At 38.7% G+C, this 19251-nt stretch overlaps 1 protein-coding gene across 3 annotated transcripts in view; it reads left to right on the top strand.

The window, feature by feature from the left end:
* Positions 1 to 573: 573 nt before the first annotated feature.
* HFM1 (helicase for meiosis 1) overlaps positions 574 to 19251 on the top strand; it is a 130225-nt gene continuing 111547 nt past the window's right edge. For 2 of the 3 annotated variants that reach the window (XR_011975754.1, XM_072649058.1), the window contains exons 1-3: positions 574 to 681; positions 11443 to 11538; positions 15239 to 15351. Coding sequence is in view for 2 of the 3 variants with exons in the window: in XM_072649058.1 (XP_072505159.1) it covers positions 656 to 681; positions 11443 to 11538; positions 15239 to 15351 (235 nt within the window). In the remaining variant the exon portion in view is untranslated. Of the gene's footprint in view, positions 682 to 2528; positions 4276 to 11442; positions 11539 to 15238; positions 15352 to 19251 lie in introns of those variants that run through there. The other variant, XM_072649059.1, reaches the window with a different exon arrangement.

The raw sequence follows: 19251 nt of genomic DNA, 5'->3' as shown, positions 1-19251 counted from the left end.
CAAAGGGCTGAGGCCTATTTCTTGGATTAAGGGTGAATGACTTACTCTGATGACTGCAATGATCCATGATGACTGCAAAGGACTCATGGTGGAAAATGCTCTGCACCTCCAGAGGGAGGACTGATGGCTCTGAATACAGCTTCAAGCCTTGTTTCACTTTCTTTACGTGTCTCGGTTTTTTTTGGCAAAAAGCCTAATGTGGAAGAACCTTTTGCATGACTGCACATGTATAATTGATATATTTATTGCCTTCTTATTGAGTAGGGGAGGAGGTGCTGGAGGGAGAGAATTTGGAACTCAAAATTTTTAAAAAATATATATTAAATTAAAATTTTTAAATTGTGTTTTCAAAACTTATGATTGAGAATTTTAATCTGTTGGGGGAGATCGATCTCTCGTCCTCTGACCCTCTAATGTCAGCTCTACTTCTATGAACCTAAGAGGAGAGGAGGTCAGGGGCGGGGGGAGGGAGGGGAGGAAAGCCTGGGGCATCGGTGACTCGGGACTCGGCTCAGCTGGTCTGGTCCTTGCCTGGGGGCGGGGCCGGTGGATAACTCGGGAATCGGCTCCGCCTGGCGCTGAGGTGCTGAGGCCTGAAGGCCACGCTCCGCTTCAGAGTTCCCGACAGACTGACGAGGACGACGCCTACGGACAGATGGGCGCTCCCCCTGACCCCGGGAGGTAAGGACAGCCTGGGACCGGCCTCGGGGCCAGGGCGGTCCAGGCCCTGCCCCCAGGGTGACCACGGGCAAAGCACCGCCCCTCCCCGGGCCTCAGTTTCCCCATCTGTAAAACGAGTAGGCCGGAAGCAAAGGAGCAGGGTGGGGGCTGGGGGAGGAGTCCGGTTCAGGGTTCGAGGAGCTGGGTTCAAATCCAGCCTCCGCCTCCCGCTGCCGTTGTGACCGTGGGCAGAGCCCAGCAGGTTCCTGGGCCTCAGTTTCCTCACCTGTGAAATGGGGTAATGGTGGTGCTCGCCTCGGGAGCTGTGGTGGAGACCGAGGGGTTATCGATAATGGCCGCCGATCGATGGATTGATCAGGTATCAGTTCTGTTTCTGACTTTCAATAAGATTTGTAAAGCGCTTTGCACACCCTAAAATGACGCCTAAATGTCGGTGTTATTGATAATGGCTGCCCATTGATTGATCAGGTATCTGTTCTATTTCCTCCTTTTAATAAATAATATTTGTAAAGTGCTTTACACACCTTAAAGTGATGCACAAATGTTCGCTGTTATTAGTAATGGCTGTTGATTGATTGATTGATCAAGTACCTCCCCCCTGTTGTATGTCGAATTTCCCCTGTGATAACACATATAGCGCTTGGCACCGTTTGAAGTGTGGCACGGATGGTCTCCTTCCATCAGACCCGGTGCCCGCAGAGGTGCCATCTGTGATTCAAGAGATGCCCCTGAGATGCTGATGTGTGGAGAGGAGTTATTATTAATGTCTCCAGGGCTCCAGGCCCCCCAGGGAAGGAGCCCAGACCGGTGCCTGGAAGGAGTGCCAGGGAGGCTTCGCTCCTGGGGGTGATCACCCCAGAAGTGAGAGCTTTACAGGGGGGAGTCACACGGAACCCTCCTCCATGGGCTAGTGAGGGGGAAGCATACCAGTGTTTAATCTTAGTTCCCTATAGTCATGTGTTTTGGAGTTCCCTGATGCCTTTTGGGCAGAGTTTAACATCGAGTCCCACAAGGAATAGGAGTATTGCTGTCATAGTGGAGAGGATGCTGCTCAAAAGTCAGATAGAACACTCATTTACTGTTACTGGGGCTTTAGAATTGGACTTGTACTCCAGAGGGAAAAGCATCTCCTTTTAGTTCAGATAGGGACCAAATAAAAGAGGACACCCAAACCATCTTCAGGTGTGTCCTGGGAGGGATTTAGCTCCTCTCCTCTCCATCAGAGAAGAGAAAATAGCAAGGATTGAGTAATGCCTGGACCACTCTACCCTTCACAGGTGACATCCTCCAGAGTTACAACACTGGATGTCTGTAAAATCAGCAATCCTTTTATATCTTCAGGGATAATGAATAAATTTGCTGTAAACAAATTTGAAGTAAAATAATAATTTAAAATAAATTTGAAAATGTAAATTTGTAAACAAGCCTTATTCTAAATGTCTAGGTACAATAGAAGACTATTTGCAGAAATAAGTGTAGGTATAGGTACAAGTATCAAATATAGTTACAAAATTAGAGAATTATCTTGAAACCAGTTTTAAATTAACAATTTAATTGCGATTTGTGCTGGTGGGGAAACTTTCTGCATAGATGAGATAATAGAGCTATCAGGGTATAAAATTTTAATAATGATTAGTTGTGGCAGAAATAAAAATTTTGAACAAATAAATGAAAAAAGATCTTTGGCTATGTTTATTTGTTTTTTGTGATAAATGTTATACTACAAATTAAAAATAAAGCCTTACAATAATCTAAGCTAAAAACTTTAAGAGCTAATTAATTCTAACTTGTATTTCTTAATATCATAAACATGCTAAAATATTACTGAGTTCTTAAGTACTACATTTTAAACGTATTTATTTACATAGCAAAAATGCTCCAAAATTCCTCATCTCATAATACTCCCAGAGATTTTTGTTTTATGAATCTTGAACTATGAAATAGTTCACATAAAGTGAAGCTAAAAGTATTTTAGGGGTAAGACTTAAAATCTATCCCAACAGTGAAAAAAAAGATTTTTAAAATTATATTTAAAAGCTGAAGCCAGTGTATCAAAAGTGAAAACAATCCATTGTTTTCTTTTATGATCCCTCTCTTTCTCCAAAAAAAGAAGAGTTACTAATCTCACATAGCAGATCTTGAATGAGGATAATATTTTGTTTTGGCAATTGGTTGTTTATGTTGGAATTTCAGTCAATCCAATGCAATCTTTTTTTTTTTGTTTGTTTGTTTGTAATTTGGTTAGTCTTCTCATTTTCAATCTCTTGATGAATAAGTAAGAATCATGGGAACGTTTATAGGCCAAAGAGCAGCAACCTTTAAACTCATGTTTGGGACAGCATAGACCAAATACATTATTTCTTTTCAAGTTTTATTTTACAAAGTACTTTTTGTAGAAAGCATAATATGGTGGCAAGAGCTCTGGATCTGGAGTCACAGGACTTTGAAGCCCTACTTTGACACCTGTGTGATCTTGGGTTGTCACTTTATTTCTTTCATTTCCTTATTTGTAAAGAGAGGATGAGGTCTGAGATGGCTTCCAGCTCCAAATTTCAGCCTCTCTTCTGTTTGAAAATAGAATGTGATGGTGAGCTTGATGGGCTTTTAACAGTTATCTAGTTCAGCCTCTCATTTTACTGATGGTAAAGAGAGGATCATATCGAAGCAAGAATGAAAGGCAGTTTTGAATTCAGAACTTCTGCTGAGAATTGAAAGATAACATTTATTTAGTAAGTTTCAGACAAGGACTATACAAGTCCTGCATTCCCAACTCTGTTGTATTAATTAATTAGCCCCAAACTCTTTACATTGCTTTCTTAAGTGCAAAGAATGACATGGAGTTAGATCATCTGGATTCCCTTCCTTGCACTGTCACTAATTAGTAGTGTGTTTGAATTAATCAGGCCTCCCTTTCCTTGTCTGCAACCTCAGAGGATTGGATTTGCTATTCTTCAAGGGCCCTTCTGGCTTAGACAGTCTGTGAACAAGATAACCAGTCTGCATGTGTTGGTCCTCAGCCCCTGTCAAATTGTCATGGAAGGACATACAGCTAGATTGATTTATTTAATTTTTTATTGTTTCTTTTCGATGAGGAGATGAGAGTGAATAAAGTAAAGAAATGGTTAAAGTGAAAAAAAAAATGAAAAGGAATTCCTGAGTGTGACACTAGCTATGTGACCCTTGTCAAGTCATTTAACCTTTATGAGCATCTGTTTCTTCATCTGTAAAATGGGGAAAATAATAGCACTTTCCTCACAGGGTTGTTCTAAGAATCAGATGACATACTGTTTGGAATGTACTTTTCAAAACTTTAAGTAGTATATAAAATGTTAGCTATTAGCATTGTCAGAAGATAGAGTTATATACCTTTCCTATGCTTAAGATTGGACTCACATTACTCAGATTTATTTCTCTTACCAATTCCATACTGTATTTTAGCCCTTGTTAAGTTAACCAAGCATACCATAATGAGTTATTCTTTATTGTTTGCATTCAGACAGGTCTCTGCGTTTGAAAAGGACTATGTATGACAAAGAATATAGATTAATTTAGATAAGTACTGATATTTAAAAAGTTCTTCTCAAGTCTGTACAGGTCAGCATAAAGTAGAGGCTCAATCAGCTGACTGACTATCCATTCAATTTTGGTTATATAAAAAAAATCAGAATAATTCCCACTTAATAGTACAAAGTAAAATAGAGGTTTGTAGATAATATTTATAGTACAGATAACCATTATTTCTGTAGTTCCTTTCAGCTCTAAATATTGTGAGTTGATAAGACTGTCAGCTAAAAAAATTATCATGATTTTTCATATTGTTTTAGCTCCTTACCTTGAATTCACCAGATAGTTTCCAACCTACTACTAAACTTTGTGTTACCTATGTAAGAGAAACAGTACAGCTTCAGGAATGCAGGACAGCTCCTACAGAAATGTACAGATTGCCTACTCCATGCCATCCCTCCAGTGTTCCTAAGTGAAGCAGGCCCTTATGGTAATTTTGTGTAGCCTTGAAGCTACTTGATAGGGCCATGATGGGAGTTGAAAGGAATTTACTCATATGAGGGAGTTCCTAGTGAGGGAGAGCAAGAAATAATTTGTCTTTGACCTGAGATTTTATTTTATGTTGGTTGAGTACCACTGTAAGGCTGACTAACAGAAGAGCTAAATAACCTGAAGCCTATGATCTTCCTGGAAAGCAATTTGAGATTATGCAAACCAAGTGACTAAAATGTTCATCCTTTTTGACTCAAATTAACTGCTAGGTGTATACCCAAAGGAGATCTACCAACACAAAGAAAGGCTCCATGTACACTAAAATATTTATAGCAACATTTGTGGTGACAAAGAACAGGAAACAAAGTAGATGTACAGAGATTGGGAAATGGCTAAACAAGTTATGGGAAATAAATATATTAGAATGTTACTGTGCTATAAGAAATGATGAACATGGCAAGTACAGAGAAGCATAAGGACTCTTATGAACTTAGGTAAAATTAAGTAACCAGAACCAAGGAAAAATGATATACACACCTGCCACAGTATGATTGGGAAGATCACCTATTGCAAAATGGCTTAGAAGTAAGTGTTGCAGAATTCTAAAGAATAAGCTTGTCTCCAAAGAAGAGATGGGAGATACCCTCTTCCACTCCTTTGCAGAATTGGGGCTCCACAGAGGTGGAACATTACATGTGACATCAGTCATTAGTTTTGTAGAATTTTTTTTTCCTCTTTTAAAAAATACCTTTATTATAAGGAACAGCTGGCAGGGAGGGGGTAGGACAGAAGCAAATGCAGGCAATGTAAAAACATTGAGAGTTGAAGGGGATAAAAGAAAAGGTCTAGTTTGAAGGATTCATTCTGAATGAGGAAAAACATTGAGCAGAAGATTCTGGAGAGGAGGAGAACTTAAAAAGAAAAGGTATTCGCTAAGGCAAGGTAGGCCAGAAGAGGTAAGGAATACAAATTGGTAAGCTAAAGAGAGAATTTTTTTCTAAGAAAAGGGAAAGAAAGTGTGTGACTGTCAAGTGTTAAGAGCTGTTAAGATACTCTGTCATGTTGTTAATGGTAGCCAACCAGGTGAATTGTAATCTTCCACAAGCAGTTTAAAGGATAAAGACTGAAGATTCCAAATCTACTAAGGAGAGAGATCGGAGGAATTTGTAATAACTTTTACTGAGAAGGCCATCTTTATATTTCTGATATGTCTAAGTGACTACCTGCTATATCTAAAACGCAGGCTGGTCTCCTAGGAGAGAATGTGAAGGGACTCGCAATGATTCTCCCCACTTCAGGTTATTGAGGACAGTGAAGTGTTTCTAAAAAACAAAACTGGAAGTGAACCTCCAATGTGAAAAGAAAGAAGTATAAAAGGACCTAAAGAAGAGGTGAACCCTGACCATCTGCAGTTTGGAAAATGGAAGACTGTCACATCCAGGAGGAAAGGGAGAAGAATTGCCTCAAAGTTGGATTGATAATGCTAGGAGAAGGGAGCTGGCCACTCTGAGGAGCAAGCAACTGCTTGTCCTCCAGAGTCAGTCAGTAAACATTTACTATGTGCCTACTATGTGCTAAGTGCTGAGAATAGAAAGAAAGGCAAAAAAGACAGTCCTTGCCCTCAAAGAGGTCACAGTCTGATGGGAGAAGATAGGAACGGAAAGGGGCAGGGAGTGGGGAGGGAAAGTACCTAGCTTGGAATGTGACAAGGACTGAGGAGTGCCACTGAGTAGGAAATGATGAGATGGTTGCTCTGGGTGCTCTCCTTAAGTGGAGGATCTGTGAGGAACTCTCCATTGTCTACTCTCTACCTTTTTGTCAAAATAGTAACTTTTCATATTCAGGTCATTTTTATTTTTTGCTCATTTTTCTAGGCTCTTTCTTGATTTTTAACTTTATGTTAAAATTGAACTCTGTTCCTGGTGTGGAGGGGACACTGTCCCAAGCTTTAGGTTTTACATGTTGCTGTTTTCAGAGTCATTTCTGCAGATCTGTAAGTTTTTGGTGCTTCCAAGGTGTTATGATCTAAGGAGAGGCATGGTCACTGCTTTCCTGAACTATGCTCTGGTCTTTACCCTGGAAGGAACCTTGTTCCTTTATAGCCACTAGCACATTCCACTTGGATCTGAAGCTTTGACCAGGTCCCTTGCTTCCCTGCAGCCACAAATGCTAGTGCTCCTTTCTGCCTTGGAACTGAGACCAGGGCCCCCACTGCTTTGTGAGCAACCACAAGCACTCTTCTCTACCCATGACATTACTGTGTCTGGGTAATGCAGCAGGGTCCTGAACCCAACAGTAACAAGGGTTCCTCTGTAATTTCTTTCTGACCAGTTGTCCAGCCTCCTTAACCTCTTGCAGCCACTGCTGCTGCTGTTGTAGCTGTCTCCAAGACCTGCTGCAAATGTTGCTGGACTCTAGGATCAACCATCATCCCAGGGAGACAGACCTTTCCTGCTGACCTCCTAAGTTGTTTTGGGCTAGAAAACTGTTTCATCCTGACCTTTTGTTGGGTCTGCTACTCCAGAATTCAATTTGATGCATTATTTTAAAATTGTTTGGAGGGGAATTGGGTGGTTCTACTCCACCATCTTGGCCCAGTTAGTTATTTTTCTACCTGACAATAAAATTCCCGGAGCATTTATTTAAAACATACTAGAAAACCCCCCAAGATGGGTCAGACTGCATAACTATTATCCATACTTTGTAATGCATCCTGGGTCATATCCAATGATCTTGAGGAATGTCAGGTCTCTGAATTCAGATGGCTCTGGAGGAGAAGTGAGGCTGGTGAACTGCACAGCCCTTCCTCACTCAAAACAAAGTCAAGTGCAAGTCATGTCATCATTTATCTGATGGCACGGTTTTCTTTGGCAACGAAGGACAAACACAACAATTTCATGATTCACATGAGTGCAGATAGTTTTGCTAGAAGGAACCTAAAAAGCATCACCAAAGATTACAAACCTTGGGAACGAAACTGAATGCCATTGGGGTACAGGTGTTATTTCATCACTGGTGCCAATCAAAGGCAAAGGACTCCGGGAAAGAAAAGGAGCTTTTGAAATTGAATGAGTGACTAAGAAGAAGAATACTGGGATTCCTGGACCAGTGCTTGAAATATAGAAATAACAGACTTCTGGATAGGTATGAAAAAATATCTAACAAAGACTTGTGAGCATTTTTTGTCTAGAGTTTTGCAAATCTAATTAAAAAGATTTTAAACCTGAAAAGTTGTGGGAAGAAGAAAACTGCATATGAATATTCAATAACCTAAGCATCATGGAGAGTCACCAAAATAGCAGAATAGCCCCTAAGGAGAGAAGGAAAAAATTCAAGAAAGGAGCCAGTAGTAACCTATGACTTCAAAAAATCCATAAAATATAAACAATTTTTTTCTGGTTTTGTACTTATATCCCCAGTGCCTTGCACAGTGCCTGGGCATATTGTGAGTGCCTGCTAAATACTTGTTTCTTCCTAACAAGGAAGACACATTGGAGGTCTGTTGTAGGAGCAACATTTATGCCCTTCAGGCTGGACTAGTTTTCCCTTAAAAAGCAACGGACCTTTTTCAAGATGTCATTGGCCCAGGGGACTAAGGGTCACAACACTGTTGTAGCTTTCTAGCCACTGAAGTACAAAAGCACGTCCCAGGAGCTATTGCCTCAATCCTCAGTCACCTTGGGTCTGACTTGCCAGTGACCATGAAAAATGCAGAGGCAGACAAGCTGCATTAAGCTGAGGCAGTGCTGTATTCTTGTTGATTCTTCTTTCCAGGCTACTGCTAAGGAAACTTTTTTGTTGGATGTTAAATGAACTGCAAGCATCTCTTTTTGTTCCAATCCTGAACTTGAACCAGATCAAAGCTTTCAAAAAAAGGCAAATTTGACCTCATAGTCATCACTAATTTTTGATGGGTTGAAACTAGCATATGATGCAGTAATGTATTTATAGAATGACATCCTAGAAGAAAAAGAGGAAGCATTGTAGAACACACATGGATAAATATAATAGAGGGTGAAAAAAAATGATTTTATCATCACTTAGAGTCCCTTACAGATTATCTGGAGATAAAGATGAAATAAATGAGGATTTTGGGAAACAGATTACAAATCTAGTATAGTAGCTTATATTATAGTAGGGTATTTAAATTATTGGAACTTTGTCTGACAAAAGCAGAACAGCTAATATTTTCTTAATATAAATTAATAGTTGATGGTTAATTCATCCTTGAATAGATTAAGTAAGCAATTAGTAAAAATTCTACTTTGGATTTGATTCTTAGGAAGAAGGAGAAATTGTTTTCTGGGCTGAAAATGATGGATACTTTGGAAGATGAGGACTGCTCCCTCTTAGAATTTATAATGGGGAAGGGAATAAGCATTTATATAGTGCCTACTATATGCAAGGCACTGTATAGGTGCTTTTACAAATATCTCATTTGATCATTATAACAACCTTGCAAAGTAGATATAATAATTATCCCCATTTTTATTGTTGAGGAAACTGAGGGAGTCAGAGGTTAGGTGACTTGCCCAGAGTCACACAGCTGCTAAATGTCTGAGGCAGGATTTGAACTCAGATCTTCCTGATTCTAGGCCCAGTGTTCTAGTCTCTGTGCCACCATCCCCACTGCCAGGTGCCGAAGAGAACAAAGCCTGCCTGCCACCTTTTGACATAGTCTGAACTAAAATTGTTCAGGGGAAATCAGGCCATCATGGATAGGAAGCTCTTAAGAATGAAATTCTGACAACATAAAGAGAAACGGTTCTGATGGGAAAATGGGGGTGGTAGTGTCTGAAGAGATCAATGTAAATACAAGGAGAGCCAATCAGCCCACTTAGATCTTAAAAGATGTGCCCAGGATACAGAAGCTAGAGTAGGTAACAGACAATGAATACGAAAACATGATACTGTACTATAAAAGTAGATGCAAAGCTCAAAATAAACTTAGTCTAGAAGGGAAAGCTAAGGAAAACCAAAATATTGGGTTTTGTTTTTAAGTTCTATTGGGGACACGAGGAGGACTAAAGTAGAGTTAGGAACACTGCCTGGAGTTGGCAGGATGGCGGTTAACTGGGGACAGAGAAAAGGTAGAGCCAACCTTGGGGCCAAAAAGACAGAACAAAAGTGGTTAATAGGGAGCAGTAAATAAGGAGTTCATAGGAGAGCACTTAGCTTCCTTTGATGAATTCAGATCCTCTGGCCAAATGAACTACTATCTGCTGATTCTGAAAGAACTGACCAGTGCCATTGCTGAGCCAGAGATTGTGAAGAGGTGATACAGGGACTAGAGAAGTATCATAGAGTCATAGCTAACGTTGCTTTATCAACAAAGGGTCATGCTGGACTAACCTGACTTCCTTTTTTGACAGGGCTACTAAACTAGTAGATACAGAAGATGCTGGAGATATAGTTTTCCTAGACTTCAGAGAAGTACCTGATGGAATGTCTCATGTTGTTCTTATGGAAAAGGTGGTAGGGTGCAGGCTAGGCAATAGCGCAGTCTGATTTGATTGCAATAAATATGAAGGCTTAAACTTGGGTTAAAAAATTGACTTTTCGTAAGGAAGGTGTAGCTAGCCAGTAGTTTGACTGAAAAAAATTTCTGGGGTCACTCTTATTCATGTAGCTGATGAGATCTTGGGCTTCTTTAAGAGAAGCGTGGTTTGTTTCGTGGAATAAGGAGGAAAGAGTTCTAAAATTCTCCACCCAGGTCATGTTGGAGTATGGTTCAGTTCTGGAGTACTGTGCCTCATTTTTTGTTGTTCAGCCATTTCAACCTTGTCTTACTTTTCATGACCCCATTTGAGGTTTTCTTGGCAAAGATACTAGAGTAGTTTACTGTTTCCTGCTCCAGCTCATTTTGAAGATGAGGAAGCTAAGGCAAACAGGGCTAATTGACTTGCTCAGGGTCACACTGCTAATAAGTGTCTGAGGCTGAATTTGAACTCAGGTCCTCCTGACTCCAGGCCCAGTGCTTTATCCACTGTGCCACCTAGCTGCCCATTGTCCCTAGTTTGGAGCACATCATATTAAGGATGTTGATAAAAGCTGGAGACCATCCAATAAACAAGAAGCAGAATGTGAAAAGACTTTAATTATCAGAGCTACTGGAAGGAAGTAGAAATGCTTGGGAAGCCTTGGGAAGTCTTGATCACTATATTCAAGGATGTGAACAACTGACACATGGAAGAGGGTTAGACTTGTTCTGTTTGTTCCCAGTGGAAGAACCCAGAGTGACATATGAAAGCTGTGAAGAAGTAAATTTAGATTTTCTACAAAGAAAAACTTTCTAACAGTCAGAATTGTCCAAAAGCAAAATGGATTGTTTTAGAGGCACTGTTTCCTTTTTCAGGATCTTCAGTGAAGCACAAACTAGATAATCACTTGTTGACTTTATGGTAGATTTCTTTTCAGATGTGAATTGATCTAGAAAAGCTATTGATGTCTGTCATCTGCAAAGTTCTGTTATTCTTTTATTTCCTGGGGATAGGGAACTTCCGGTGTGTAAATTTCCTCCACTGATTTAGTTTGACCCCTAATTCTATAGTTATAAAGAGTTGCATGGGGAATTGAGTGGGTCAAATGACTTTCCGGGGTTCATACTGTGACTGTGTCAGAGGCATATCTTGAACCTGTTTTCCTGATTCCAAGGTTGGCCCATTATCAATTACACCATACTGACTCTCATATTATACTTAGTTGGAAATGTTTTTCTGAAACTTTGTCAGAAGATATAAACTAATTTTTACCTCTTTTTAATAGACTGAGGACCAGCCAGTTTTCAGCAATGTTTAATTCAGATGATTGCCCTTTTTCGTTGAATAGTTTGTTTTTTGTAGGACCAGATCAAACTGAAGAGTAAGTATGCCATGTTGAAGCAAAATGTTGTTTTAGAATATTGCTGGCTAAGAACTTTTTGTTTTATGATTCTCTTGGTAAACAATCAAATATTTGATAAATGTGTAAATTACAAATGGTGATTTGATAATTGCTTAACATCTGAAACTGATTCAAACTAAAAACTGAGTGAGATCTTATTTGGATTGTTCATATAGCTGGATTCTAGCCTTTCCTATCCTTTTTGGGTCAGGCAAATGCCTGAGAGAGATCACCTCCATGAGAAATAATGTATCCTGGATTCAGTAGAGATAATGTAAGCAAATGACAGGAATGATGATGAATAGGACTGATGTAGGAGCACAGGAGGAAGTAAGATAAAGGAGTAAAGAAAGTAGGAATGAAGATTCGAGAGTAAGTAGCCCAAAACATTCTGCTTTATCTGTATTTTCATGGATTTACCTAGTGACAAGCAATCTTGTCTACATTCTTTTATTATAATCAGTTTTAATGAAAGCAATGAGCATGCTGCTTTATTCAGTTATCCATTTATTCAAATCTATGATCACTCATTAGGGGCATGGCATTGAGGGACAAAAAAATTTGTAGATCTAAGTGCCTCAAGGAGTTTACCATCTAGTTGGAGAAACAAAACATTTACATATAAAAAGACAAACAATGTATATTATTATAACTAGCAAAGGAATACAGCAAGCAGTAAATGATGTAGGAATTCAGAGGAAGAAATCCTTAGATTGGCATGAAAAGGGAAAGGTGTAGGGAATTTGTTTGGTCATACAGGGTGGAAGGATTAAGATAAGTAGAGTGGAAGAAATTTAGCATTTCTAATTAAAGGTAGAACCTAAGCCAAGATGACGCTCTTGGACATATAGCTAGGGTGGTCTACTTGGTACTTCAAAGTTAGTGTAGTGATAGAAGTAAATGATAAGATTGGAAAGGTACTTTAGGCATATATTATAGATGGCCATGATACCAAGTAAAGAAGATTTGGTTTCTTACTTTATGCTATAGAAGACCAGAGGAGGAGGGCTTTTGAACAGGGGAATAACATAATGAAAAGGATGTCCTAAAAATGTATCCGAACGCAGGGGTAAGATGTATTAGACGACGCAGAGAGTGGAGGCTGGCAGAGTAGTTAGGAAACTCTTCCAGATGTGAGATAAGAAAAACCTGGGTGGAGGTGGTAACTTGGGGATAGAGAGGAAAGGAGAAACTTTTGAGAATGACAAAGGGGGAACTCACTGATTATGGAATCCAGCACAACATACTGGGCAAAGGTTTGGAGCCACTAAGAGAATGACATAAGCTGGGAAGCCAGGGGCTCTAGATGACGTGGGAGTGGATATGAGGAAGAAAAAGAGTAGGTAGAGTCATGTGTTGTGTCTGTGGCACTGTGACACTGTTCTAAGTGATGCAGAAGATGTGTAAGTTATGAGACACAGTTCCTGGCCTTAAGTCTTACTGGAAAATTCTAGGGTCTTAGAATTGGAAGGGACATTAGAGGTCATCTGATCCAGCCTGTACTGTCACGGATATGTTGTCATCTGCCTCCCAATTGAAGTCCTTCATTGAAGAGGTATATAGAACTTTTTGAAGCAGCACTTTCACCTTGTGTCTGATAGAATTGTTTACACAAATTATACTAAAATTAATCAGAAATCTGCTTCTTTGAATCTTCATCCTGTTGCTCCTCCTTCTTATTTCTGTGCCTAAGCACAATGAATCTCAGTCTGTCTGATGCCTCTTTAAATATTTGACGGTAACTACCAGGTCCCTCCCTAAGTCTTTTCTCTTGACTTAGCTTTTGTGAGTTCTGCAATTCCATCAAACTCAAGGCCTGAGATCTGCAGGCAGCTAGCAAAACTCCTGAGTGTGGCCTAAACTAGATTCAAATGTAATTGGGAAATGTTTAACAAAATAAATCAGAACATACTACACCAACATTTCTAATTTGTACTTTTCTAACTCAATACGGATCCTCCATTTCTATTTGTTTGATGCCATTGCTCTAATGGATCCTTGTCCAACGTGACCTCGAGGCCTCTCCCCTTCTTCTCCCTCCTCTGTATTAGAGAAATCTCATGGCTTTGTGTGATTGAAGTATTTTATAAGCAGGAAGCCCCTTAATTCTAGGGCCTTCCCTCTTTTAATCATTTCCTATTTATCCTGTATACAACTTGTTTGTACATATCTGTTTGCTTTTTGTCTCCTCCATCAGACTGTGAGCTCTTGAGGGCCAGGACTATCCTTTGCTTCTTTTTGTATTCCCAGAGCTTAGCAAAGTATCTGGTACCAAGTCGGTGCTTAATAAATATTTACTGACTGACTGACATACAATTTGTATCTTCACTGAAGTCATTGATAACAGTGTTGAAGAAAACAGAGCCAAGTAATCTATCTTGGATTCTTTTTAGTACCTAAGATATGGTTCATCCTTGTCTACTGACTCAGACTCATTGAGGGCATAGCTAAGTGTCTTCCCATATTTCAGGTTCAAGGTCTTCTCAACAAATTACTTAGATTTTCTGTTATCTGTTACCACAGCCTCAAGCACCCTAAGCCAATCCTACCTTTTCCCCCCGATTTCCTCTTGCTCCAAATATAGCTTTAAAAGCCCACTTTGTGATCTTTAATATTTATCATAAGTATTAGTTCATTCTGGACTTTAGAATTCTTGAAATTCTTAAAGGACTGAGTCCTTATTTTGTATTCATTCTCTGTTAACTGCCCTTGATTCTATGTTCTATAACTATCTTTTAAAAATTTGAATTTTTCATTGAGTTTCTTGCACAATTACAGTAGTCTCTACAGTTTCCTCCTTTTTTCTTCTTTGTAATCATTTGTTTTTATATCTTCAGACATTTGTTCTTTAGAGAATCTCATTGTTCTTGGGCTTTTTTCTCCTGTAGGATTTTGGGCATGCTTTCTCTGTATTCTTTCAAATTTGCTCTTCCCAGTTTAGAATGCACGCTACACTGTCACTCGTTTTCCCCTTTGTTGCCCAGTAGAAACTCTTAAAATGCAATAGTTTGTTGTTCCCAATATTCTGTCATTTCTTAAACAAGCAGGATGGCGTAATGGATTCTATATTGGCCTTGGAGTTCAGACCCTGGGCTTGAATCTCGTCTGAGACATTCTCTCACCACGTGACTGTGGAGTGATTACTTAAAATTTCAGATTCTCACTTTCCTTCTCTGTTAAATGGAATAATACTCACACCATACATTTTGCAGAGTTGATTTGAGGAAAAACTTTGCAAACCTTCAATCATTTTGTAAATGTGAGCTGTTATTGTATTTTTATTCAGTTGAGCATTTTCACTTGTGCACCATGTGCAGGGCACTGTGCACAGCTGTGGAGATTCAAAGACAAAACATGGAATAGTCACTGTTCGAGGAGCTCTTGTTTTAATTATGGGAAACAATTGTACACACGGATTAGATACCAAATACAGTTTTCTAATGTTATTGTGATAGATAATAAGTAATAATATTTGTTAATATTCACAATAATTTAATAACATAATAAATATATGTTACATATCATAGATATAAATATACAATAAATAATACAATAAATTAATAATAATGTTAATGATAATTTAATGTTACTTCTGGTCATATGCTTTGTGAAATTATAATATATATTGTATTATAATAATTAGTATGTGTTATAATATTTTATTTTGAACTATTTCCAGGTATGCTGATGATAAAAAGTCATCCTCTTGGTTTCTCCCGCCTGCTCCATTGATTTCTGAAATTCCAGATACTCAAGTGTTACAAGAAGAATTAGAAAGAGTTAAACCATTAGGTAAAACTTTACATGTGTCTTTAAAGAGAAAGAAACTTATTTTAATAAACTTATAAACTTATCTATCCAAAGAAAAAAACTATCATGTTTGAAAAAATGAATTTTATTAAGATATCCAGTGTTTTGCATTAAAACCAAAACTTTTTATTATGCAAAGGTTCATAAAACTCTGTTTTGCATAAGATGAGGTAAAAATATGTTTAATTTAATGTCAAAATTATATTTAATATGCTTACATAGTATATACGCATCTATACAAATATAATATTTGGCATATATTTTAATATTTTTTCTTAGTATTGATCCTTGAAAGACTATTTCCCACTAGATTTATAAACCATTTAAATCTCTGCCACAGCAAAACAATTCTTTAGACGCTATGTCCCAGAAAGGAGACCTTTGTTCTTCCATTAACTATTGGTAGGATTTCATCTAGCCCTAGGGGCAAGGATGTGCACAAGGAGGTTGCAAAGAGCGCTCAGTGTTCACCACAATGTGGTCCTGGAAATTGCATTATAGAGTGGATTGCTATAATGTAAGTTAAATGTTCCCCTAGGATAAGTGTTAAAATTGGTGGATATATTCCTGACTGAGGATTAAGATTAAGCATCAGATAAAATATTAATGAAACCAACACTCTCATAAAAAGACACAAATCATTTAAAGAGTAAAATTAGGCTTCAAGGTATGGACTGTTAGAGCTGAAGGAGACCTTAAGTTAGAATTCTCCCAGCCCAGCCTCCTGTTACCATTCAAAATTCCCTTGCAGCAAGCAGAGCGATTTGAACCCAGATTGTTCTTTCCACCCTGCTGGAGGTTAGGACCAGTTTCCTCAGACTGGCTGGGTGTAGTACATCGATGTTAAGGATCTAGCTGGATGAATGTCCTAAGTGAAGAGCACGCTGTCTGATAACTATAAGCTGAGGACTGTCTCTTCTGTAATGTGAGGGTCAGAAATATGTAATCAGTAAGTCAGCAAGCATTTATTAAACACCTGCTGTATGCCACACACTACGGATGCAAAAAAAGGCAAGAGATAGTCCCAGCTCTCAAGCTGCTACAGTCTGAAAGGGGAAGCAGCATGCAAATAACTGCATACAAACAAACTATATCCAGGATAAGTGGGAAATAATCAGAGGAAAAGCACTAAAATTAAGGGGCATTGAGGAAAGTTTCCTATAAAAGGTGAGGCTTTACCTGGATTTGAAGGAAGCCAGGGCAACCAGAAGGCAGAGATGAGGAGGGAGAATGTTGCAGTGGGGGACAGCCAGTGAGAAAGCCTGGAGCCGGACATTTAATTTATATAAACTAAATCCTACTTTTTCATTTAATGTTAATGAGAAGTATGCTCTTTGGAAAAAAAACAGATCATCTCCAAACTACATAAAAATGTAGCAGGCTTTTTGACCTCACTAAAAGAAAAGACTTCCCAGAACATTAGGCAGACCCCCAGTGTTGTCTTTATGGTAAAACACATCTGCCTAGAATGGACTATTTCCATTGCTGGAGAGGACATGCGCATCGATGACATCATAGATACATTGATGTATCTGTAAAGAATGGTGTCATCAGTGAAGAGGCCGTGTAATGGAGAGCTCAGTGACCAGGCCCACCCCAAGATACCTTGGTTGCTGTTGTGTATGGTTTTGTACAAATCCCTCAGCCTCTGTCTCACTTGCCTTATTTGTAAAAGGAAGGGGTTGGACTGAAGTCTTTGCCATCTCTAAGATTGTATGATTTTGTGTAACCCTGAACTCTGTGTTATTTCCACTGATGCTTTTAGGATCTCCGAAAGTGAAGGACATTTTAAGGATAAGATCACATGTAAGAATCTGGCATATTTTGTTACAAAGTGGTATGACTCTGCATTACAAAGTTATAAGATTAATATGATGAGCTTCAGCAAACATTATCCCAAGTTAAGAAACTGCATAAAAACTTTTGTACTAACCAGAATGCAGGGAGTTGGGACCCTGAATTGAGCGTGTTTGGGTTTTTCTGCCCTCAATTTTCAGGAGAGATGAATCACAAATAAATAAAAACCGTATCTGGGACTTATTTTAAAAGGCAAGTTCCAGAATATGCCAGTCCAGAGTCAGTCCAATTTCCTGTGCCTTTTACTTTTACATCTGCAATACTGTACAATGAGAATGCATGTCTCTGCAAGAGCCTCTGTGAGCAAAAAAAAGATTCAATTTATGTTTAGTCTGATGGATTCACTACAGCAGAAAAAGGACCAATTACATTGTAGTTTCAGCAAAAGACCCTCTTGTCAGTGTCTTTCTTTTCTCTGGAGTTACTGCTGATCTTTCTTAGTTCCTTAGTTAATGAAAGAGTCCAAGTCAGATAAAATTTTACTCTGTCATGAGTGTCTGAGGTTTACGGGTTTAGCTTCTGAGTAATTTTTAAGTACATAATAGCATAGAAATTGTATAATTGTAAAGACATTTAAATCATTAAGCTTTTGTATTGTTTAAAGATATATGGCACATATGCCAACCAGTCAGCCCAGGTTGTGCCAGGGAAGTAAAATAGACTATTTAACATTATTGATTATGTGAGCCAAGTCATTTTTATGAACAAGTAATACTCTGATAATCTATAACTTCCTTCAAGGCAGGGAGATACATCTCTCATATTGTTATCTTTTTTAGGACTTAACCGAGCTTTGGGTGCTTAATAATTGTTTGTTGAATTGTAGTAATTGAACTCTTTTCCTAAAGATTGTTTTGATCTTAAACTCTCATTTTGACTTAGACCATGATGTTGTAGAAGAAAGGATGCTGGACTCAGAGCTAAAGGACCTAGGTTCAGATCCTGCCTCTCTCATCTATGACCTGCATGACCAGGGGCAAGTCATTTCCCTTCTCTGGACCTGAGGATCCTCCCCTGTAAAGGACGGAGTTGACGGTGATATCCTCAGAGTCCCTTCCAGCTCTAAGTCTCTGATCCTGTCCTGAAGAGAGTTAGCTAAATGCTTAACAACCTTGGCTTTATGGAGAGCCCTTCCACCACATCTAAAGTTTAAAAATTATTACAAGAGTAATGCAGATTAAATCACTGGTCTTTGGCATGAGTTATCCAGGTAATAGCTTCTATTCAGATCTGTTCCTGGTGTGACACAGTTAAATCTCCTGTCTGCTAGTTATTGCATCCAGGTTAGACTTCATGCTTATAGTTTAGGAAACATCTGTGCAGAGTAAGTGACATTTTCAAGATAAAGGAGCAGATTTTACTGTCTCAGGTTTCCTAATTGACTAATGAAAACTTTTCCAAGCCTTTCTGCAAAATCATTTTGACAGGAAATTAAATGGGCAGAACTACATCTCACTAAAGGTCCCCTGCAGAGAAAGATATGAAACATCTCATCACTGGCTATATTTTTTAGGACACTAGAACTACAAAATCAAATGACCAAGGTTACTTAAAGATTGTGTCTTTTATAAACAATATTTCTATGTTATTAGAGTATGCTTAACTTTTAAGAGTACTCTCTACTTTATCTTAGCATCCATCTTAAATTCATTATTACAGTTCTCAGGGCAGCCTCAGATCCATGTATTTATGGCCTGGAAGGCAGGTTGTGGACCTTAAACAACATTTAATCTATTCCATTGCACCTTTTACTTATTTTATTGTTCCCCTTTTTATGTGGATATTTTCATGAATGAATTTTGAGTATATTTAATGTAGCTGAATATGTGTGTTTTCTTAATGTATGGCTCAGCACCCCAGATTCTGAGTTTACACAGACCAGATTCAGTCTTGGGGGTGGTCCTCAAATATCACTCAGGTTTTTGGCTTGTTCTTGCCCTCTTCCTTCCCCCATTTACCTCTGGGAAATCTCAGAATGTATAGCTTGGAGGTAAAAGGATCCTTAGCTGCTCTGTAGTACTCAAA

The sequence above is a fragment of the Notamacropus eugenii genome, chromosome 2, assembly GCF_028372415.1.
Source record: "Notamacropus eugenii isolate mMacEug1 chromosome 2, mMacEug1.pri_v2, whole genome shotgun sequence".
NCBI classification, from domain to species: Eukaryota; Metazoa; Chordata; class Mammalia; order Diprotodontia; family Macropodidae; genus Notamacropus; species Notamacropus eugenii.
The sequence above is the reverse complement of the archived record's forward strand: the minus strand, read 5'-3'. Positions and strand labels throughout refer to the sequence as shown.